Source organism: Staurois parvus, unplaced genomic scaffold (assembly GCF_062004578.1).
Source record: "Staurois parvus isolate SC_StPar_1 unplaced genomic scaffold, SC_StPar_1.0 ptg000048l, whole genome shotgun sequence".
In the NCBI taxonomy this organism is placed as follows: Eukaryota; Metazoa; Chordata; class Amphibia; order Anura; family Ranidae; genus Staurois; species Staurois parvus.
The window spans coordinates 14,821,669-14,846,754 of NW_028317844.1; the positions used below are offsets into that span (position 1 = coordinate 14,821,669).

The 25,086-nt window shown below is 42.1% G+C and overlaps 1 protein-coding gene across 6 annotated transcripts in view; it reads left to right on the plus strand.

The window, feature by feature from the left end:
* USP45 (ubiquitin specific peptidase 45) overlaps positions 1 to 25,086 on the plus strand; it is a 214,479-nt gene that overhangs the window by 12,022 nt on the left and 177,371 nt on the right. For 5 of the 6 annotated variants that reach the window (XM_089665202.1, XM_089665204.1, XM_089665199.1 and 2 more), the window contains exons 3-4: positions 3,224 to 3,393; positions 18,808 to 18,911. In XM_089665202.1, the coding sequence (XP_089521328.1) occupies positions 3,224 to 3,393; positions 18,808 to 18,911 (274 nt within the window). Of the gene's footprint in view, positions 1 to 3,223; positions 3,394 to 18,807; positions 18,912 to 25,086 lie in introns of those variants that run through there. The other variant, XM_089665205.1, reaches the window with a different exon arrangement.

A 25,086-nucleotide genomic window follows, 5' to 3' on the forward strand; every position in this document is an offset into this window, starting at 1 on the left:
AGCTAACTGCATTGAACTTGTATGGTGATTTTTTTTTCCAACCCTTCTCATCAGAAGACACTCCTGTCGAGGATTTAACTTCTGTGGACAGCCTGGACATCTCTATGAAATGGTTGCAGTTCCATCTTTGTTAAAATTTTGTATCACTTTTGCTACAGTTTTCTGACAGATAAGTAAAGCTTTGCTGATATTCTTGTAGCCTTCACCTTTCTTGTGTAAAGAAATTATTTTCTTTCTCAGGCCTTGTGACAGTTCTCTTCCATGTGGCCAATTGCATGAAATGGGAAGGGGTTTTCTTTGTTAAGCAATGCCCTTTTATAATCAACTGTCTGCTGGACACCCATTTAATGAATAATTAAACTTACCTGTAGTTTTTTCCTTGGTAATTAAGATTTTGTTGTCTAAAATTTAGCTTTGCTCCTAAGATTTTCATTGGGGTGTATTAATTTTCGCAATATAGTCTTGAACGAACTTGTAAGGAAAAATGCTTTTTTGTGTGTGCAAATTAACAAATCTTGTTTGCAATCAATAACCCGCATTTGTGGTAGTATTTTGTAGTATAGGGTCCCATAGAAAATGTTGATTCTGAAAGTAAAGTAAAGGGGTTTTTTTTACAAATCTGTTGGGGTGTACTCATTTATGCTGAGCACTGTATACAAATATTTTTTTTACAAAAATCAAAAATTAACTGGACATCTGTTGCTAAAATACCTTAAGTGCCTCCCTGCCACTATCTATTCATAAGTTGGTTAGGTGTTCTTAATTTCTCTGGTTCCTATTTTAGAACATTTACAAAAAATGCATTTTACCAACTTTTGGTGACGCATCCATGCCCACTTAGGTTAGAGATTACCCAGCTGAATCTAAATTTAGAAAATGATGTAAAGTTATGGGGGTGTGGATGTTTAAAATATATGCATGAACTCACAATCTGCTTAGCAACTCTCCAGTTTTATCCCCATGTTTCAAGTTTGCTGCATGAATATCTGATGTAACTTAAAAATGTTTTCTCTAGGGGCTTTTTCTTCATAAGAATAGCAACACACAAAGAAACGGCATAATGAGCTTCATCTATAACCCAATGGTGAGGCCAGGCAAGAATAAAAGGAGTGCAGAGAACTCTTTGCTTTGTATCTTGGTCTGCAGCACCAGAGCAAAATGAGCAATCTGTAACAAGCACGGAGGCCAATGTGGTGCCCAACACACCATGTGCAGGTCACCTTTTCTCCAGATCACAGTGGGCTTCTAACAGACTGTATTTTTGAACTGCTGACTGCCAATGATAGCCTCAGTCAGGCACTAAGCCCAGTAGTTGAAACAATCCACTGCTTGACTTGCTAAACTTCTATATAATGGTCACTAAGAGTGCTTTGAAACAGGACGGGTCAACATAATACTCTGGTATCATATTCTTTCCTACTCTTCATCATTTTCAGAAATCGCCCACACATAACACAATATCCACCCACCATTGCTCTCCTGGATCCACAGGAACCTTATAAAACTGCCCAACCTGTGTTTGGTATACTTGTACAATACAGAGAAAGATTGATTGTGTCCTGGATGTGGAGCCCATAGAGGAAATCTGCCCCCCCTTGCTGATAGACCTTACTCTCCAGAAACCTCAGCTTCTTCCCCTTGAATCTAAATTTGGAAGATTTTCTCACTAGCAGACATCCCTTTCTGGTCTCTTTACCATCCCATGTACAGCACCTGGATGCAGCAGATTCTCTCGCCATCCTCTCTGCTGGCAGACATCCCTCCACCACCACATCTACATTCCTTTCCAACCTCCTTACCTCCCCACCCATGCTGACAAACATGCATTCCCAACCACTTCACACCCCACTGACAGCACGTTCCTCCCCAGCCATTTAAATATCTTATTCACACCATAACATTTCCAAAAACAAATCTTTTATGTTGCTTTTTTGGCAAACCAGGGGCTGCACACAAGGCTGTCTATATTTAGTAAGTTGATCACCACCAGTATACAACATATATCCCTAATATCCAGTAACCTTTTGGTAAAATTTAATATACGATTATACTGTATATTGGTAAGTAACTATCATATGAGTATAATGTAATATGATCCAATGGAGATCTGGGACAGAGGAATTATTTGAGTTTCTACTTCCCGTTTTGGTGGTTTAACATTTATCAAAGTAGCATATTAAAATTATGGTATAAAATCTGAAAAGACAGTATGGGGTAGTTGGACTAAGGTAAATGGGCACATTCTTTCTGGCACCCCCTCTTACTGAATTTACATTATGAGTCAAATCCTGGTTTACTTGAATCAACTTGTTATTCTCTACTTTTGAGTACTGGAACATGGGCTTTTGGTTGCACAGGAGGTCCGGAGAGGTTTACTAGTTTAAATGTAATGCGTGGCATGGGAAGTTTGGGTTAGGGCAGGGACGCTGGAACATTCTTAGCCCAGGAATTTTCAAAGAATCCTCTTTTATAAGTAAAATACAAATCCACAAGATTAAGCTTTCACAAGAGCTCCAGTATAATATATTACAGGTGTCTCCACACTTTCTGAACAAAGGGCCATTTTATCATCTTCTGACTTAAGGGAGGCCGGACTGTAACCAGTGGGAGTGGAAAATGCAGCAGAAATAGTGCCCAATCGTTGGTGTTAGTAGAAAGAATAGCACCCTATTATTGGTATCTGTGAGAGGAATAGTGCCCCAACATTGGTGTCAGTGGAAGGAATGGTTCCCCACCATTAGTATCAATGAAAGAAAATTTGCCCCAATACTTGTGTCAGAGGAAGGACTGATGCCCCAACATTGGTTTCAGTGGAAGGACTGGTGCTCCAACATTGGTGTCAGTGGCATGAATAGTGCCTCATCTTTAGTGTTAGCGGGAGTAATAGTGCTCTGTATTTTATATCCGTGGATGGAATTATGCCCCATTGTTGATGTCAGTGGCAGGAATAGTACCCCAATGATGGTACCTGTGGGAGGAAAAGTACACCATCTTTAGTGTTTGTGGAAGTAATAGTGTTCTGTAGTTTAAATCAGTGTGAGGAACTATGTCCCAATGTTTGTGTTAGTGGAAGGAATGGTGCCTCATATCAGCGGGAGGAATAGCTCCCCAAGGGCCAGATAATGGCAATTAAAGGGCCGCAGTTTTGAGTCCACCGATATATTATAAAAACATAAGGTAAATATTGCAAGAATTGTAAGAATTATACTATTTTATTTAACAGGACTTACTTGCCATCATGTTAGCCAAGCAGTGGATGTAAACGAGGTCAAAAGAGCAGTATCACAAAATGTGTGGTCATCATGCACAGACTGTATTAAAGAAAGGAGGATGAAGGATGGAGAGCCTGTAGCCTCAGCTGAAGTTTGGTTGTGCCTTAAATGTGGTCATCAGGTAAGAATGTCAACATTATCTGCAACAGAGACTTTAGATGTGATTCTTTATTCACAGTATTTATATATTAAATATTTGCTGTGATGTCCTTCGTTGCACTGGTTAGCATGCATTCCCTGTTATTGTTTGGTTTGTCTGACCTGAAACCCTAAATATCTCAATTATACAGTGCAGGACACAGGCAAAGTATTTCTAGAACCAAAAAGTGACCTTCTGCGCTTGAGTGTGGTGCTTAAGGATTCGATGAACTCTCCACTTGACTGGCTTATAGGTATAGCGTAAAGCATCTTGCTACCCCCTGTGGGTATTCTTTCATATACTAGAACAGCCTTTCTCAACCAGGGTGCCCAAGCACCCTGGGATGCCTTACGTTTTCTTCAGGGGTGCCTTGGCAAAATGTATAAAAATTGCCCAAAACTTGTATACAAGCCAGTGGGTGGAACACGCCGGCCTGTTACACAAAGCCACAGGTTTTCATTGTGCACCATTATGACCATCTAGCCACTGGTGTCCTGACAACCAACAACATCAGTTGATAAGGAGGATGTCAGCTGCCTGCACAGCATCCTAGTTTGCCCCTCCCCTGCCCCTCTTCATCTGCGCTGGGGTCACATTAGCTCAGTGATGGATAAAAACTGAGGGAGAAGAGAAACAATGGAATACTAGTCAGTAACAGAGTGCAAAAGAGTATTTGCTTGGGAAGAATAAATCAGGTCTAATGTTGGGTGTCCTACATGTGTGGATGTTGCTGCGTTATGTACAGTAAAACTATAAGAATGTTCTTTCACATTTTAGGATGGGGTGCCCTTTTAAAATGGTCAGTCTTGAGGCACCCCATTTTAGAATGGGGTGCCTCAAGACTATCAAGAATTTAAAAGGGTGCCTCGGGACTGTCCATAACATTAAAGGGTGTCTTGCCTGAAAAAAGGTTGAGAAACACTGTACTAGAATACAACAACAAAGAGAGTGCGCACCGACCTATCGCATTACCATAACACAATTTTATTAGATATACAGTATGTAAAATAGGTGATATACTCACAAACGCATGACATGCACGAGCATATCAAGAAATGCAAATGAGACCACCTCCAGGTCCACAATGCTCAGCTGATGGCATAGGAAGACCTCATAGCATCCAAAATGGTTTACACATTTGGAGGGTCAAGCCCTCTCCCAGGGCTCTGAGGAGGAGGGTTTGACCCTCAAAACGCATAAGAGTTTTGGACGCTATGAGGTCTTCCTATGCTATCAGTTGAGCGCTGTAGACCTGGAAGCGGTCTCATGCATTTTTTGATACACTGGTATGTCATGTGTTTGTGAATATATCACCTGTTTTACATAAATCTAATAAAATTGTGATATGGTAATGCGCTAGGTTGGTGTGGCCTCTCTTTATTGTTGTTTTAAAGTATTCATAGACCCTGCGCTATAGGCTAGTACCTTCAGGTTATTTGACACTGGAAAGTTTTCGAGGGCACACTCCCTGGGTGCCTCCCCTATAACCCTACTCTAGTCTGTGAATCCTCAGGTGGTGGACTTTTTCTCCTTGGGGGAAATCGCACTTAGCTTAATTGTTTTTTTATTTTCCTGATATTTTATCTTTGGATTCTTCAATCAACTCATGACTGTCTTGTAATGCCACAGATAAAAACAGCACATCCAGATCAGTGCAACCTCAATAAATCTTGCTAATGTGGAGAAGCTCACTGCTGCTATACTCAGAAGCCTTAGTATTGATTTGGCTTGATTCAAAACCTAGTGGGGGTATTTGTCCTATTCAGGATTTAAAATCCCCAAACCGATTTTTTTTAAATTCCAAAATTTTGCTTAGATTCCACAAGGTCGGTAAATGCCTTTTTGAGACAAGGTGAACACATGGCATCCGTCAACATCCAAGTTGCCTATCTGCATATTCCCATTTATCTACCTCCTCTTCGCTTTCTGCGTTTTACAGTGGCAGACAATTACTTGGCCTAGCCTCTAGGGTATTATAAAAGTATTCTTGCCCTTCTCAGAATTCAGGGCATCCAGGTCACAGGTTATCTAAACAACCTTCTCCTGAAGAGCTCATCTCCATTTCATCTGTTGGCAGATGTCCATAGATCAATTCAGATGCTCCAGGCTTTTGGTCGGGTGATCAATTTAAAAAAAAATATGCTCTCCAGCCTTATTTTCGCTTGGAATACTTGGATCTGGTTCTGGACACATCCCAATCTAAGTTTTTCCTTCTAGAGAAGAAAATTCTCTCTCTTTCAGAGCCCACACTCAGTTGAGATCAAAGATATATCCTACAATTAGATTCTCTGTGTCCATTTCCCAATTTCATTTCAGACCTCTCCAACACAGCATCTTGTTGACCTGGAATAAGCATGCTGCTTTTTCCGACCTACTTATGTTCCTGTCCAGCCAAGCAAGGAATTCCCTAGTTTCTTTGATCTCCAGCTCAACTTTTACAATGTGGAAGTCTTTCCTTCCCTATCACTGTAAAATGATAACAAGAGATGCTAGTCTTTCAGACTGGGGAGGAATGTTTCCAGTCCCTCAGGGTCCAGGCAACATGGTCACCAAAGGAAGCCAAGCTCCTCATCAACATCCTGGAGTTCAGAATAGTTTGGATGGCTCTACGAACTGGAACCCCTTCTGGGAAGACATCTAATTAGGGTGCAGTCAGACAATGCTGCAGCTATTGCTTACATCAACCGCCAAGGGGACACAGGACTCTTGCAGCCTTGAAGGAAGCAATCTAGATAATCTCACAGATGGAAATTCACTGTTCTATGACCTCATCCCAGCAGTAGTAAACTGAAAAGTGAACTATCTCAACCGCCACTGCCTGGATCAAGCCCTTCACCCAGACATCTTCAATCTGATATGTCAGAAACGGGACTCCAGATGTAGAGATCCTAGCCTCCAGGTTCAACAACAAACTACCTGTGTTGTAGCCAGGACCAAGGATTCTTAAGCACTGGCCTTTGATGCATTGATATTTCCTGGTCTCAGTTTTGGCTAATGTACCCCTTCTCTCCAGTGCCTCATCTGCACAGAAATATAGAGCAAAATAAGAAAACAGTGAATAACATTGCACCAAACTTGCCCAGAAGAACCTGGTACACAACCATACCCAGTAGATGACCCGTGGCCTCTTCCCAATAGGCCAGATCTGCGGTCTCAGGGCTCTCTATTCCATCCTACTTCTCAGTCTCTGGCTTTAATGGCATGGCTGCTGAAGCCCAGGTCTTAAGGACAAAGGGGTATCTGAGTCTGTTATTTCTACCTTGCTAAAAGCAGGACAAGCCAGTTGCAGGAAGATCTACGATCGTACCTGGAAATCCATCTTTTGCCTGGTGTGATCACAGCCATTTCAGTCTCAGAGATTTCTCTGTGACTTGCATTTTGGCTTTTGTCAAAATCAGGTCTTGACCAGAACTTGACATTAAGCACTTTGAAAGGACATGTTTTGGCCCATTCTTTTTCAAAAGCCTATGGCTTTGCTGTCCCTTGTAAAAACTTTTCTTTATGGTGTATCTTGCATCAAGCTCCCATTCTCTCCCTGTGTTTCCTTGGGATATCAGCTTAGTTCTCTTGTTTTCTCGATTTGGTGGCTCTCTCTTGTATGGAGCCATTCCTCATACTTTACAAAGACAAAGGTGTCTTATGCCTAAGACTATCCTTTTTTCCCAAAGCGGTGTCTGTCTCCCACTTCAATGAGGACATATGCCCTGCTCCAGAGCATCTAAAGGAAATCTTTCTTCATAGCCAGAGCCACTAGAGTCTATCTCAAAGATACAGTTTCGATCAGACAGACGGATTTCCTATTTGCCCTGTTCTTGGGAGCTTGCAAAAGGCACCCTGCTTTCATCATCATGAATTCCACCATCACAAGATGGATAAGAAATTTAACCACTGAAACGTATACCCTCCAGGACTATCTCCTCCTGTGCTTTTACATGCACTTTTCACCATGTCAATGGGAGATTTCTGGGCCCATCTGCACCAGGATTCTGTCGCCCAATTGTTTGAACCTTGCTTACAGGGTTTGTTGTCTGAGAACCAATGAATCTTGTTACCTGCATTCGAGTCTGGGTTGAGCACAGTGGATCTCTGTTGCCTGTGTGCACTCTATGAATACTTTAACCCATGACCTGTACTGTTTGATTTAGTTAAGAGGAATTTGGACTTACCTGTAAATTCCATATCTTCAAGAGGCCACCCTGCCTTCATTCCTTGGCTACTCGATGTTGCTTGCTACAAAACTGAGGATTCACAGAGTAGGGCGGGGTTATAGGGGAGGTGCCCAGGGAGTGTATCCTCAAAAGTATTGCCAGTGTCCAATGACCTGAAGGTACGAGCCTATAGTCCAGGGTATATGGGTTCTTACAAACAAATAAATTAAAAATCCAGTATTTATACTATCGTTTGTAAATGCTATAGCGGTCGCGCAAACCAATTAATTTATGTTTATTGGGATTACTTTTTTACCAAAGACATGTAGCAGCATACATTTTGGCCTAAATTTATGAAGAAATTTGTTTTTTTTTTAAATTATTTATTGGATATGTTTTATAGCAGAAATTAAAGAATATTGTGCGACCACCAACTAAACATTTACTGGCTAGCTAAATCTTTATTGATGTATGCACAGTTAGACAGGTTCTTACTTTACATGTTGGGTCTATACATGAAGGGTCTATAATTTTTATCATTGGTGTATTTTAAATTATAGGGACAGAATATAAACCAAAAATCCAGAAAAAACACGTGCTACAAATGTTATAAACTTAATTGCAGTTCAGTGACTAAAATAAGTATTTGATCTCCAAGCAAAACATGACTTAGAACTTGGTGGAGAAGCCCTTGTTGGCAAGCACAGAGGTACAACTTGTCTTGTAGTTGGTTACCATGTTTGCCCACATCTCAGGAGGGATTTTGGTCCACTTTACAGATCTTCTCTAAATCCTAAAGGTTCCTTGACTGTCACTTGGCAACTCGAAGTTTCAGCTCCCTCCATAAATTTTCTATAGGATTAAGGTCTGGAAAGTGGCTAGGCCACTACATGACCTTAATATCCTTCTTCTTGAGCCACTCTTTTGTTGCCTTGGCGGTATGTTTTGGGTCATGCTGGAAGACCCACCCATGACCCATCATCAGTGTTCTGGCTGAGGGAAGAAGGTTCTCATCCAAAATTTTACAATACATGGCCCTGTCCATTGGCCTCTCAATGCAACAAAGCCGGCCTGTACCTTTAGCAGAGAAACAGCCCCAAAGCATAATGTTTCTTTCTCCTCCGACTGTAGGAATGGTGTTCTTCGGGTCATAGTTAGCATTTTTCTTCCTCCAAACATGGCGAGTCGCGTTAATTCAAAGAACTCAATTTTTGTCTCATTTGACTACAGCACTCTCTCCCAATCCTTCTCTGAATCATTTAGATGTTCATTGGCAAACTTCAGACAGACCTGTACATGTGCTTTCATGAGGAGAGGGACCTTACGGGCACTACAGGATTCAATCCATTTCAGCGCATTGTGTTACTAATGGTTTGTTTGGTGACTGTGGTTCCAACTGCCTTGAGATCATTCACAAGCTCCTCCCATGTAGTTCTGGGCTGATCCCCTGAATACTCCATGAGGCAAAATCTTGCATGGAGCTTCAGACCGAGAGCGATTGATGGTTATTTTGTATTTCTTACATTTGTGAATAATCGCTCCAACAGTTCTCTCCTTCTCACCAAGCTTCTTGCCGATGGTCTTGTAGCCTATTCCAGCCTTGTGCAGGTCTACAATCTTGTCCCTGACATCCTTTGGCAGCTCTTTGGTCTTGCACATGGTAGTGTCCTAGAAAGAGATTTTGTGGACAGATGTCTTTTATACACATAACGAGATGTCCTTAGGAGCATCTTTTTAAATTGACAGGACTAATCTCCAAGGAGCAGGGCCCTCCTAACCCTCTTGTATTGAACTGTATTGTTGCTGTATTGTCTCCCGTTATATTGTAAAGCGCTGAGCAAACTGTTGGCGCTATATAAATCCTGTATAATAATAATATGATATATATCTCTAATGAGAACAAGATCTCCAAGTTGCAAAAATTCTCTCTTTACTTCAAGTGTATCTTCATACAAACAAATTCTCGTTCATACATATATATATATATATATATATATATATATATATGTGTGTGTGTGTGTACCACATGGGCACATAGCCTGCCTGTGAGAGCCAGAATTTGTGTTGGTTGGTAGGGGATCAAATACTTTATTTTTCTCACTGAACTGCAACTCAATTTATAACATTTGTATCATGTGTTTTTTCTGGATTTTTGGCTGATATTCTCTCTCTATCATTTAAAATACATGAATGATAATAATTATAGACCCTTCTTTTCTTTGTGAGTGGGCAAATTTTCCCCTCTGTATGGTTTATTGGTCAAGTCTCTGTAGTATTTTTGAAGTATGACACACACGCGTGACTTCTTTACATTGATTACCTATTGACAAAAACATGTTTGTGTTCTTTTTATCGCTTCTTTGGAAGCTGCATACACTAACTGAAATATAAGTTGTTTACATTATTAAATCAGCCCATCTCATTGCCATATCTATTTATATCACACTTGGCACAAATACTTGTTGACCTTTATCTAGTTATAGGCTATGCATACAAGTGGATTAATTTTCCACTTAACACAGCTAGGTTTTTCCTTGCCTGTATTCCTATATATCTGATACATGTAACGTAAGAACCTGTCTAACTGTGCAAACATAAATAAATATTTTGCACAATATTCTTTACTTTCTGATATAAAACATATCCAATAAATACTTTAAAAAAATCAAATTTAAAAAAATCAAATTTCTTCATAAATTTAGGCCAAAATGTATTCTGCTACATGTCTTTGGTAAAAAAAAAAATCCCAATAAACATAAATTAAATAGTTTGCATGAAAAGTGTATCACCTACAAATGATAGTATACGCACTGTATTTTTTATTTATTTATTTTGATACTAGTAATGCAATAATCAGCAACTTATAGTGGGACTGTGATAGTGCAGTGGGCAATCTGACACTATCTGACACTTTGTGGCAACTAACGAACTAGTTCTAAAAATATACATTGCCACTGTACTAATGTCACTGGCTGAGAAGGGGTTAACATCTAGGGGCAGTCAAAGGGTTAACTGTGCACCTATCAATGTGTAAAGTATGTAAAATGTGCTACTTTTACTAAGCAATGTGACTGTTTTTACTCCCACATCGCTCCACTCATAGAGAGCCCTGTGTCGTTTAGCAACACAGGGCTCTCTTCTGTCTTTCTCTCAGCTGATCAGTGGTTCCCAGCCATAAATCATTAGCCAGGCAGGACAAATGCTGTTCTTGGCACAGCAGATCATAGATCATCATGACTGCGTAAGCAATCACAGTGTAAAAAACAAAAAAATCTGATTACACCTCAAAGCAGGGGTGGTCTGGTGACCATATGTAGAAAAATAATTGCAAAAACAATTCTTTTTTACATGCTGTAACCAGAGCACAGGTATTGTGCACAGTGTGTCACCAGAGCACAGCTTGGTGACATTGTACTTTACTGGCGACACTGTACTGCTGTGGCGGTGATCAGAGACAATGGCTTGCAAGTACTATCAGAGCAGCCAACCATTGTACATGATCACCGCCACAGCAGTACAGTGTCACCAGACCAGTGCTGTCTGTCACTACAGTGTCCCTAATGTTCACATGTACAATGCTGTCTGAAGAGTCACCTGTGTTTTAAATCACTCTTTCAAGGGCAGTTGGCAGGCAGTGAGGAGGTGTTGTATTGCCTTCTCACAGTTAAATGGGTTGCAGTTGGCGAGCATAGTGGGGGTACAAATCCTCCCACAGCTCCAGTCGCTTCCTCTACAGCTAAAGCTAAATAGAGGTAGTGGTTGCAATGCAGTAAAACTGTGGCTCAACTGCAAGGTTTTTCTGCTCACAACCTTACGTGTGAACGAGCCATAACTGTGCAGCCAGCAACAATTTTCCTGATCACTACCACACTAGTTACAGTGTCACCAGACCAGTGTACGCCAGTAACGGTGCCACTGATTGTCGCCACACCAGTCACAGTGTTACCAGACTAGTATACGTCAGCAATAGTGTTTTTGATTACTGCCACTCTAGTCCCTGGTGTCAGCACACCAGTGCAGCTAGCAACAATGTTCCTGATCACCACAACATCAATGTAGTGTTGCCCCTGTTTGCCGCCTGCAATGACCCCAGTCTCTGCCGGCCACCTGAACTGACCCATATGCACATCCGACTGATTATGTTCCTGTGAGACACCAGCCACCCCCTGTAGATAGCTGCACTACTGGAACCACAGGAACTTTTTTGTTCCTCCTTTCTTCAGCCTCCTGTATTTCCTGACAAGTGAACATGGCATTGCTGGGGGCAGCCATATATCAGTATGTTAGGCTTGCTTGGCATATAGAAACAGGGACTGCTATAGTTGATGCTACATTGACTTTTATTCCCTGACCACTTGTACTGATTCAACTATTACAGTACATTGGTTGATTTTTGTGATAAAATACTATGCCCAGTACATAATCTGTCTAGACATTAAAAAAGTCTCACATATGCTATCGACATACTCTGGAGTAGTAACAGAAAGTATTTTGGGGAGTAATTCTAGGTATAACCATGCTGTGTATGAGAAATATCTTATTAACCACTTCCCGAAAATGCCATAGCCGAAAGATGGCTACATCATGGTCGTCTAGTTCTTGGAGGGTGCCTATAGACGTTCTCCCAGAACCACTCCCCTGCATGCCCCCTGGGCATGCTCTGTGGTCATTGTGTCCTAGGGACACAGCTGATCACCGATCAAGGTAAAGGGCCAATTACAGCAGCCCTTTACTATGTGATTAGCTGTGTCCAATCACATTTCCTTTCTTCACTTGCTGTCACTGTGAGAGGATAGGAGAGCAGATAACCAGCAATCCTGACAGGACACATTTACACTGATAAGCAGGACACTGATCATCAGTGCCCTGCTTATCAGTGCAGCCCCATCATTGCCCATCAGTGTAGCCTATTAGTGCCCATCAGTGCAGCCTTTCAGTGCCCATCATTTCAGCCTCATCAGAGCACATCACTTTAGAAGAAAAATTACTTGTTTGCAAAATTTTATAACAGAGACTAAGAAAGACATTTTTCAAAATTTTCAGCCTTTTTAGTTCAGTAAAAAATAAAAATCCAGTGGTGATTAAGTACTGCCAAAAGAAAGTTGCATCTGTCTCAAAAAAATGATAAAAGTTTCATATGGGTACAGTGTTGCATGACTGCACAATTGTCATTCAAAGTATGACAGCGCTGAAAGCTGAAAATTGGCCTGAGCTGGAAGGAGGTAAAAGTGTCCAGTATTGAAGTGGTTAAATTGTGTTTACTCTCCAAAATGTGGTAATTTTGGGGATGTTTCTATTCTCCTGATGCTCCAGGGACATCACAATTGCGATAGGTTTCAGGAAATTAGATTCACAATTTATGCTCCTAGAAAGCCTGTAGGTGCTTCTTGGATTTTTGGCCTCTCTATGAGGTTAGGGTGTGAAAAAGTCTAACACGTGGTAATACTCAGAAAAAGTAGCAGAATGTGTTTTGGGGTTTAATTCTTCTAAGTATGCCTGTGCTGTGTGTTAGAAATATCTTGACAACTTTGCATAAAAAATATATTTTTATTTTCATTCTATATTTTCCAAAAACTTGTGACAAATTAAGTCATCAAAAGACTCACCAAGCGTCTCAGGGTATTTGCTTTGCAAAATGTGGTCATTTTGTGGGTATTTCCGTGGTCCTGGAGCTCCATGGCCTTTATAATTGTGATAGGTAGTCAGGAAATTAGATGTGTAATTTATGTCTCAAAAAGGCCTGAAGGTGCTCCTTCAGATGTATAATGTATTCTAAAATAGAGGTGCTCATTGGAGTTTGGGCCCCTCTATGCATTTAGGCTGTGAAAAAGTCTCACTTATGTGGTATCTCCATACTCGGGAGTAGTAGCAGAAGCGTGTTAGAAATATCTTATTAATTGACAATTATGTGTAAAAAAAAAAAAAATCAAATTTTCAAAAGACTCATTATACCTTGCAGAGAATACGCTGGGGTGTTTGCTTTCCAAAATGTGGTCATTTTGTAGTTGATTCTTCCATTCCATTCAGGGTCTCAAGATACAGTATATGATAGTCAGGAAATCAGACGTATAACGTATTCTAAAATAAAGGTGATCATTGGAGTTTGGGCCCCTCAATGAATATAGGCTGTAAAAAAAGTCTCACACATGTGGTATCCCCATACTCGGGAGATACCGTATTTTTCGCCGTATAAGACGCACTTTTTCTTCCCCAAAACTGGGGGGTAAATGTCAGTGCGTCTTATGAAGCGAATATGGAGCGGCCAGTCCGGTATTTCCACCGCGGCCATGTCAGAATACCGGGCCGGCCGCTCAGCTCTGCAGCGGGACCTTACCTGTTCCTCTATCCAGCGGCGTGCTGTCTTCCCGGCTTCTGTAGTGTGGGCACTGGGCATGACAGCCGGGTGCCAAGTGCGCATGCGCAAGAAGCGGTGCTTTTTGTGAATGGTAAGGCGGTACCTGGGACACATGACAGATCCCAGAAGCTGCCGGACCAATCACAAAGCGCAAGTGCTTCTCACTCATGCGCACTGGGCACCCGGCTGTCATGCCGAGCGCCATTACAGAAGCCGGGAAGACAGCGCACGGCTGGATCGAGGAACAGGTAAGCTCAAACAAAAACTCTGCGGAAGTAAGAGCGGGTACCTGTCAAATTCAGGTACCCGCTCCCCACCTTCCCAAAGGTCAGCAGTCATCTGTACTGTCCGCAGTCTCTGGTCATCCCTGTGCTGTCCGCAGTCTCTGGTCATCCCTGTGCTGTCCGCAGTCTCTGGTCATCCCTGTGCTGTCCGCAGTCTCTGGTCATCCCTGTGCTGTCCGCAGTCTCTGGTCATCTCCTGTACTGTGTCTGCAGTCCATCAGTTCAGAATTTTTTTTTTCCTGTTTTCTGCCTCTAAAACCTAGGTGCGTCTTATGGTCAGGTGCGTCTTATACGGCGAAAAATACGGTATAGCAAAATGTGTTTTCAGGTGTAATTCTAAGTATGTCTATGCTGCGTGTGAGAAATAATTTGTTAAACTGACAACTTTGTAAAGAAAAAACAAATTTTATTTAATTTCTTCATTTTCCAAAAAATGGAGACAAAAAAATTATGTAAAAAAACTTACCTTGCCATTTAAGAAAAGAAAGGCAGTTAGTACATCAGGATTGATCAAGTTTCAAATGCATATACCATAGTTTGTAGATTATATAACTTTAACACAGACTAAATAATATACACTAAATTGGGTTATTTTTACCAAAGACCTTTCTGTCTTTTCGCAAATAATAAAAAACCCAGTGCTCATTAAATACCACCAAACAAAAGCTCTATCTGTCTCTAAAAGTGATATACAATTAATGTGGGTACAGTGTTGCATGACTGAGTAACTGTCATTCAAAGTATGAAAGTGAAAAATGGCCTGGGCAGGAAGGGGGTGAAGCAGTCCGGTTTTGATGTTGTAATAATACACATATGAGTATATATAATAAATATAAAAAAAACATAATGTGCATTCCTTGTATGTGAATGATTCATACACAATCCTAAACAGTGAGCAGGCAGGTCGTGGATATTTGTTAAATCACCGTGTGACCTTCCGAATTGATGGCCTAAACTAAGGGTGACCTGCTGCACTTTAGAGTGTGTGGCTTAAGGTGACTTCGTAAGATTAATAGACACACATTTATTGGGTGGTGGAAAAAGATACACAAATTGTTCACATACAGTATAATGAATGCTCAAAAAGTCAAAGAAGCACTTTTTAATCAGAGTATAGCATCAAGTTAATTAAACTCCTGAGATATTGATCTGGTCAGTTAAGTAGCAGAGGGGGTTGTCAATCAATTTTAACTGCTTTGGTGTTAATGAAATTAACAACAGGTGCACTAGATGGGCAACAATGAGACGACTCCCAAAACAGGAATGGTTTTACAGGTGGAGGCCACTAACATGTTTTTCCCTACTCATCTTTTTCTGTTTTCACTAGTTTTGCATTTGGCTAGGGTCAGTGTCACTACTGGTAGCATGAGGCGATACCTGGACCCTACAGAGGTTGCACAGGCAGTCCAACTCCTCCAGGATGGCACATCAATGTGTGCCATTGCCAGAATGTTTGCTGTTTCTCCCAGCACAGTCTCAAGAGCATAGAGGAGATTCCAGGAGACCGGCAATTACTGTAGGAGAGCTGGACAGGACCATAGAAGGTCCTTAACCCATCCGCAGGACCGGTATCTGCTCCTTTGTGCAAGGAGGAACAGGATGAGCACTGCCAAATGACCTCCAGTAGGCCACTAATGTGAATGTTTCTGATCATACAGTCAGAAACAGACTTCATGATGGTGGCCTGAGGGCCCGACATCCTATAGTGGCCCTGTGCTCACTGCCTGGCACCATAGAGCTCAATCGGCATTTGCCATTAAACACCAGAATTGGCATGTCCACCACTGGTGCCCTGTGCTTTTCACAGATGAGAGCGGGTTCACCCTGAGCACATGTGACAGATGTGAAAGGGTCTGGAGAAGCCGTGGAGAACATTATGCTGCCTGTAACATTACTCAGCATGACCGTTTTGGGGGTGGGTCAGTGATGGTCTGGGGAGGCATATCCATGGAGGGACGCACAGACCTCTACAGGCTGGACAATGGCACCCTGACTGCCATTAGGTATCGGGATGAAATCCTTGGACCCATTGTCAGACCCTACGCTAGTGCAGTGGGTCCTGGGTTCCTCCTGGTCCACGACAATGCCTTATGTGGTGAGAGTATGCAGGCAGTTCCTGGAGAATGAAGGAATTGATATCATTGAATGGCCTCCACGCTCGCCTGACCTAAATCCAATAGAACAACTCTGTGATATCATGTTTCAGTCCATCCGACGCCACCAGGTTGCACCTCAGACTGTCCAGGTGCTCAGCGATGCCCTGGTCCAGATCTGGGAGGAAATACCCCAGGACACCATCTGTCGTCTCATTAGGAGCATTCCCCGACATTGTCAGGAAGGCATACAAGCATGTAGGGGGCCATAAATGCTACTGAGTACCATTTTCACGTGACATTGTGTGGAGTTAGCTGGTGTCGCTCGGGGCGGATCGTGTTGTCACACTTCTAATAACCTGCAGAGCTACATGAGAAGAGTGACAGAGCCATTACTGAGAGTGGAGTGAGCAGTGAGGGGGAATACCTGACCAGACCTTATTCACCTTTAAAGGGGCCTCCAGTTCATCCACTGAGAGCAGTTTCTCTAAATGCACTTATTGATTGCGCATCTGGTGAGTGCACAGTCTTTACATCTTTGGTCACGTCACCACAGTACTGGATAGACCACCAATAACTGAAGATTACCAGATCTTCCATGCACCTATATTTGGACAATCTAGATATCATCTTTTTAGCACTTTCTAGCACTATTGGTCACTACACAGTGACACTGTGAGGGACCGCCGAGCGGCACCACTAGCACTCCACCGGTCAGGCGTGCCCAGAGCGCGGAGTCTAAGCCCCAGGGTACTTGTTCACCAGGGCCCCTGATGGTGGGGATGGACTTGTAGTACCCCGAGACCAGGTCGCCTCTACTGAGCACACCTGTCAGTGGTAGTGGTGTTCGCCAGGGGCTCCAACCAGGGAGAGCCAGATGTGAGGAGGTCGGGTGACCCCGATGGGATGGATGGATGGATGGCTGAGCAAGTGCGTAGTCAGACAGGCCGAGTCGGTATTGTAGAGGACGGTAAGGTACAAGGGAGCAGGCAGAGAATCGTCGGGTCACACGCCAGGTCAGCAGCAGGAGGTCAGATCTAATAAGGGGCATCCAGGGAGAGAGGTCAGGCAAGCAAGGGTCTGGGCAGGAGAAATCAGCAAGGTCAAAGGCAATCCGGGTCAATAACTTACTAGGCACAGGTACAGGAACACAGGAAGCAGGTAAGACCAGAAGGCAACGAAATGACAGCTCAGGGACCTTTAAATATCCCGCCCTGCGCTGCCATCGGTGCCCAGCGGGCGGCCGCGGCTTCTACTGCGCATGCGCGAACTCGAACGCCGCGGCCGGCCCGGACCTAGTGCCCGTGCGCTGGGTGGAGCAGTGCGCCTGCGCCGAGCCCATCGCGGCGGGGATCGAGGAGATCCCTGACATTGCCCCCCCCCTACGGGCAACCTCCGGATGCCCACCCGATCTCTCCACCACGGGTGATCACGAAGAAACCCCCGGACAAGCCTAGGTGCATGGACATTATGGGCTGGCTCCCACGAATTGTCCTCAGGGCCGTAGCCCTTCCACTTGATGAGAAATTGGGTCTGGCCCCCCCTTCGTCGGCACTTCAGGATTGCCTCCACCTCGAATTCTTCTTCCTCTTCAACCGTTACGGCCTCCGGGGGCCTGGATTCCCGTTCTGGGAAGGCATCAGGGACTACTGGTTTCAACAGGGACACGTGGAAGACAGGGTGGATCTTGAGTGTCTCAGGGAGAACAAGTTCATAGGCCACCTCATTGACCATCCGTTTGATGCAAAAAGGGCCTATAAATTTAGGTCCCAACTTCTTTGACGGGCAGAGCAACCTCAAGTTCGACGTAGCCAGCCAAACCTTCTCTCCGGGCTGCAACACCAGATCCCCTCTTCGCTTCCTATTAAAAGCCCTCTTGTAGTCCTCTTGGGCTTGATGGATGGCTTCCTGTAGTTTCCTATTGTTGGAGGTGAAGAAGGTCAGTGCATCCTGTGTCGCTGGAATCGGGCATTCCGGGACCAAGTCCGGGAGGAAGATCGAGGAGATCCCTGACAGACAGAGTTATGCAATACCACAGAGTCACTTTTACCTTTTTTGATATATCCGCACTTTCTCACGAGTCACATTATTTATTCATATATATTTATTCATGTGTTTGATTTATGGAACCGTTTTCATATATGGTTATATTGATTCTAAGCTTTAGCGCTGCACCTTACTTTATATTATGCTTTAGAGGTTTTTTTTATGCTTTTCGGGGTTTCAGCAGCTTATTGGACTTTTAGCATGCTGCTCACTTAACCTCTTTTGTGTATGTGTATATATATATATATATATATATATATATATACTGTATACAGTACTGTGCAGAGGTTTTAGCCAGGTGTGAAAAAATGCTGTAAATTTAATAATGCATTCAGAAATAGAAGTGTTAATAGTTAATTTTTATTTTTTATGATTATGGGAAATCATACATTTTGTTCCTGATATATTTTTGTGCATTATATAAATCTGCTAGAAAAGTAACACTGTGTGTTGATTTTGTATGCATTCAGGGCTGTAGCTCCAACTCAGAATGCCAGCACTCCTTGAAACATTTTCAAATGTCACATAGTGAGCAACACTGCATTGCAATCAACCTTAGTACATGGATCATTTGGTAAGTACTGATTTATTTTCACTAATGTTATTGTGAACATTTTTTTATATATCTAAAACTTTTGCATATGTGAAGTAGTTAGTTGCTGGTTTAAGGCAATAATTGTAGTGAATTACTACAACACCCATAACTACATAATACAAATAGAAAAATAGTATAGTAAAAAGCTATTAAAGAAAACCTACCAAACATCCAACACTGAAACTTTGCCAAACTATAATTTTTAAAAAGAAAAACTGCTTTCCATGATGTTATAAAAAAAAATGAAATTTTAAAATCTAAAATTCACGTCAAATAAAATCAAACTATTCTAGAAAAATTCTAGTATAGGAAAACTATCCCTATATAAACTACCACCATTCAATTTAAAAATTCTGAACAATGAGACACTCCTGAATGCCTCAAGGGGCTTCTTTAGTAACATGACTGTATTTACGGCAGCAGGGCTGTTCATGTGCTGCCTTTTAGCTCCACGCTCTGATTGCTCATCGCGGGGTGGAAGATCACTGGGGAGATAGTAATGACCACAATACAGAAGAAAAAAAGGTGTTATGCCTTCTGGAAATTATGCAATCCTTAGTCTTAACAGTATTATAGTTATATTAATGGTATTAATTACTTCACTGCACAAACATGGTCTACTGGGTTTACATACACTTTAAGAGTTGATTTGGATAAACACAATAAACCACATAACTGACTGCTTATTGTGGGAGAAAATACATCCTTCCCAGCAGTCAGAACTGCAGTGTATGTGTTGTCGGGGGAAACATTGCCAAGCTTTTTTAAATTTAGTTGTTATGGCTTATATTGGGTTATTTTTTTCTATAATATAGTTTTTCTGGAATGGTTTGAATTGATTTAAAATGAGATATAAAGTAGAACTCTCTCAATCAAAATTAAAGTAGTATTAAAGCCAAAAGCAAACATTATAGCAGTGTTTTTCAACCTCTTTTTAGTCAAGGCACCTTTTAGAATTGTGTACAATTCTGTGGCACACCAGTCTCAGGGCTCATTCACTAAGGTGGTGCTCCCAAGTGCAAGTGCTTTTTTGTCTGTTCCCACAAGTTGCATTTTTAATTAGGCTGCTCTATGCTCGTGAAACATGCAAAAAAGGTGGTAGCGTGATCTTTAAATTGAGCCCCACCAAAATGCATGGTACTGCGGCATTAAGAATTATTAGCACCTGCTTGCAACAGTAAAAGGCAACGTATTTCTGTGTGATGCTGGAAAAAGCACATTGCCGCACTGCACCTGGTAAGAAAAAACACTAAAATGTTGTTTGTAAGGCAGAGTTCAGTGACCAGTAGGTTGTGAAACGCCCACTCCATCTGCTCAGCTAGCACAAATCCCCCATACTAGTACAATCCCCCCCACCCCCAAAATCCCCCCTCGTAGCACAACCCCCCCCCCCAGCACAAACCCTTTCTCCAAAATGCCCCTTCCTCCAACAAATTCCCCCCCCACAAATGCCCTCTCCTACCACAAATCCCCCTATACTAGCCACAAACCCCCCTTCAAAATGCCTCCTCCTCCCACAAATCCCCCTTCCCCCCGCAAAATAACCCTTCTAGCACAAATCCTCCACTCCTTCTAACACCCCCCCCCCCCCTTTTGCCTTTATCACAGCAAAATCACATAAAGCCCTGTACAGTCCGATGATTAAAAGTAACCCCGTTAGCTTCTGTGTACAGAGAGCAGTTTCTGTTCCTCCTCTGGGTTCTATCCACCTCCCTGCTGCTATCTATTACTATTGCCGGCAAAACCGAAAGCTCTGTGTATAGCCCGACTTCTCCTTAGCAACCGAAGACGTCATCGGTTGGTAGGACGCAGGCAGGTGGCTTGCAAAGCTTTTGATTTTGCTGGCAATAGTAATAAATAGCAGCAGGGAGGGGGAGATAGCCTGGAGGAGGAACAGGATCTGCTCTCTGTACACAGAAGCTAACCGAGGTAACTTTTAATCATTGGACTGTACAGGACTTAATATAATTTTTTCCGTGGTACCGTGGTTCCGTGGTACCCCGGTTAAAAAAAAACCCTGATTTAGAGCATTATATTGTATCTCACCATTTTTTTAGATGTGATGGTTGAATTCATTTTCTTTTTGAGGCATTCTTTCTTCTGGTGATCTTGCCAGTAAGTCTGATGTTTTTCAAAAGAACAAGCTCTTCAGCAGAATGTATCAGTTACAAAGATGAAACAAACCATTTAACACCAGTAGGGGTGCTTACAATGATCAGCTTTTATTTATGTAAAACCTAAAGTGTTACTAATCCTTTGCATTGTGTAAAAAGGCTGTTTGATCCTTTCTTCTCTGCCCCTCCTCTTGTTGAAATGACCAGCTGATACAGACTGCATCGTTGTCACATGCACATGCTCAGTTTGGTGTCTATTGCTAGAGAGGGTTTTTTTTTTTTTTTTTGGGAGAGTGCATGTGATCAGCACAGGGCCAATCAGCACTGTCCAGACAGGGGGTCAGGACTTTCACATCCTCCTAGAGCAGAAAAAAACTCCTCCTACAAGCTTTACCAGTGCTCTGCTGAAGTCACAAGACTGCTCTAACTGCTGAGTCCTGGGTTTAGTAACACTTTAATCCAGAGTGGGGGGTACTCTAATACAGGAAGTATGTTACTGGACAGGTCACCAGGTGGAAAAAAAAGCATGGAGAAAAAAAATAAAACAAATGCAGCCATCACATCTATACTGTAAATCTTTATGTTGCTAGCATGAGCATATAGATTGGAAAGTTATTTACTTATTTATAACTTTTTTTTACATTTCTCCAATTGCTTACTGGTTGCTTGCCAATGTCAAAACAATATCATACATCTCAGATGTCTTCATAGGCATTTGTTTATTCTTTCATCTGGTGGAGGAGAGGAGGGACTTTCTCAACTAAGCACACCCTCCTGACTCCATGCCTGGGCTAAGGGCAGATGGATTTCAGGAAGTAAATGCTACATGAGTCATCTCCCCTTACTCAAGATGACTGTGACTAGAAATTTTAGGGGGTGTTTTTCTAAGTGATTTCTCAACAAACTAAAACATAAAGAAATTGAATGGATGGATGGGTGAATTTACGTTGATTATTAAAAACGAATTAATTAACATTTTCAGTTTGTGGTACTCAGCTACAGTCTATTTTTGCTTAAAATTTAATAACAAATTTTGTTTTTTGATAATAATGTGAACACCACTTTCATTACTACTATTATACACCATATCAATGCTTTCTACAGTTCATGTTAAAGAAAAGCTTGAATGCAGCAGTACTTTGTGTTCTTTCAGTATGAATAAACAGCACACTTAGGTTTTTAAGTGCATCTCCAACCAAAATATCTCTTTGTTTGATGGAGTGAGGCAACATTAAGCCTCCCACCAGGTCTTCACTGGTCTCAATGAGGAACATCCGCCCAAGGCAAGCAGCCTAACCGGTGCATTTTAGATAAGCTGTTGTGTGGAATTTCTGTGAAGAATCTAATAGAAGGTGCAGGGCATAGAAATAGGCCAATTATAAACCACGAGGTGACCAGTTAAGAGTGGGAGCTGAGCTGAAGGGAAGAAGATCATGGCTAGGGTTGAGGAAGCAGGAACTGATAATGAACAGAGAACTAATTTGTTGCTGAATGATAGAGGGAAAGGAAGAATAGTAGATGACTGTGGACACATTTTTATGAAATATAAGGTAACATTACATATTTGCTTGGCAGTTTTACTGCAGCACTGACAGCATTGCAGAGATTGGAGGGCACACAATGTTTGGATATACAGGAGAACAAAAGTGGTGACAAAGCAACAGCATATGGGATCAGAAAGCATAACACGCTAAATGTAGCAGGCAATATTGTAGAGCAGTGGTTCTCAACCTGTGGGTCGCGACCCCTTTGGGGGTCGAACGACCCTTTCACAGGGGTCGCCTAAGACCATCGGACAACACATATTTCCAATGTGTAAAGAGCAGCTACTGTGTAGAAAGCAGCTGCTGTGTTGAAAGCAGCTACTCTGTTAAAAGCAGCTACTGTGTTGAAAGCAGCAGTATTGGAGGTAAAACGACACTTCATGAATTATAATTACTGGGTAAATAATTTTATGGTTGGGGGTCACCACAACATGAGGAACTGTATTAAGGGGTCGCGGCATTAGGAAGGTTGAGAACCACTGTTGTAGAGAGTTTGAGGCTGACAGCAATGTGAACAATTGCAGACATGATCAGGCTGTAATGTGGAAAGGGAGGAGCTGTGACACAGAAGTTAACTTATAGAAAGCATGATGTAGCTTGGTAGAATCCTTCAATGTGAACTTGTAATCCCTTTTATTAGTATCTGAAAACAGGAAGTTTTCTCTGTTTAATTTAAAACTATACATGAATGATGGGATTCATGAAATGTCCAAGAGGAGGGATTTATACCTCATGCTATTTTCTTTGGCAATTATTGAGGCCTTGAAACGAAAGCACAGAGATCTCTACATTAGTCCTGCAGCAGCTACCAAAATTGTAATATATGCAGAATTTTAATGATGGCAATCCATATGAAACAAATGCACTTTAGGAATAGAATTGATTTTTTTTTTCATTATTTAGTAAGTCTTGCGCCTGTGATGCTCGCTCTCTCTCTTTCCCCAACACGAGCAGGATTTTACAATAAAGCTTTTTTTAACTAAACAAAAAAAGAACAAGTGGAGGGCAATGTGATGGACCGCTTGGCACCCTGTATGGGTGCTTCCATCATAGACCTGCTTCTTTACCACTGGGACTCAGGACCAAGGTATTATAGCTGGGAATTGCACCCAAGAACTGGACAATGCTAGCTTAGGTGCAATTGGAACTGTTTATTGACCAGAACTACAGGTTTTTATACACATCAGAAATAGGGGCAGTCCCCACATGAACAATAAAAACAAACATTACAGATTGGGATAAACATTCCACACTGATTAGATAATGAAGTCAAGTTGACACCAGACTAATCCCATCATGTTGGAACCTCCAGGAGGACTAGCCAACAGACAAAAACAATAGGTGACTCAATTAACTAAATTAAACACTTGCCGTCCTCAGGATTAACCCCCCTTCCTGAGCAGGCAATTTTTTGCATTGTGGTATTTGATTGCCTGTGCGTTTTTTATTTTTTGCGCTATACAAAAAAAAGACTGACAATTTTGAGAAAAAAAACTATATTTTTGACTGTTTGCTATTAAACATGTTCAGTAAAAAAATTTTAAAAATCAAATTTTGTCATCAATTTAGGCTAAAATGTATTCTGGTACATGTCTTTGCTAAAAAAAAATCTCAATATGTGTAAATTAATTGGTTTACAGTTATAGCGTTCACAAATAGTGGTATAGATTTTTTTTTTCTTTACTAGTAATGGCGGCGATCAGCGACTTATAGCAGCACTGCGGCGGGCATTCTGACACTGGGTGGAACTGACTTGGAGTCACTGACATCCCCAGTGACACCAATACAGTGATCAGTGCTAAAAAAAAGCACTGACACTGTACTGATGGCACTGGGCAGGAAGGGGTTAACTTGAGGGGAGAACCAAGGGTTAACTGTGTGCTGGGAGTGTTTTACTGGGGGGTGGTGTGTTGGTGCTTCAGTGTAAGCACACTGCTTTGGATGGTTGTACTGTGCACAGCCATCCAGAGCAGTGTGCCCGAGCTGGCAGGGAGGAGGACTGTTAGAAAACAAAGCAGTCCTCCTCCCCGTCGGAGATGCTCGGTAATCACCGAGCGCCGGCGGGTAATCACTGTCCGGGACCCGGTGATTGACAGCCACGGCTATGAATAGCGGCGCAGATACAAACACATGCAAGGCTCGTGTATGCCCCCTACCCGGAAATACAAAATCACGTATATATTTGTGATTTTGCGCACCCCTGCCATCCCTGTTGGGATGTGGTTAACAAATACACAGTAAACACATTACACCTTAATAAACAGATTACAGCAAGAAACTTCAGCATCAGGTTGTTTTGGGCTGATTATATTAATATCTGCTTGGAGTCTTTGAATCTTGGTGGGAGGGGGGTGTTGAAGCAGTCAATACTGGTTTGGGAACAAAGAGCCCAAATATGTATCCTGGTCCTCCAGTTCTCAGAGTCTGTGTGTTTTCGGGGACACATGGACTTGAATCTGAAGTAAAAGGTCCTCTCAGACACACACCTCCCAATGT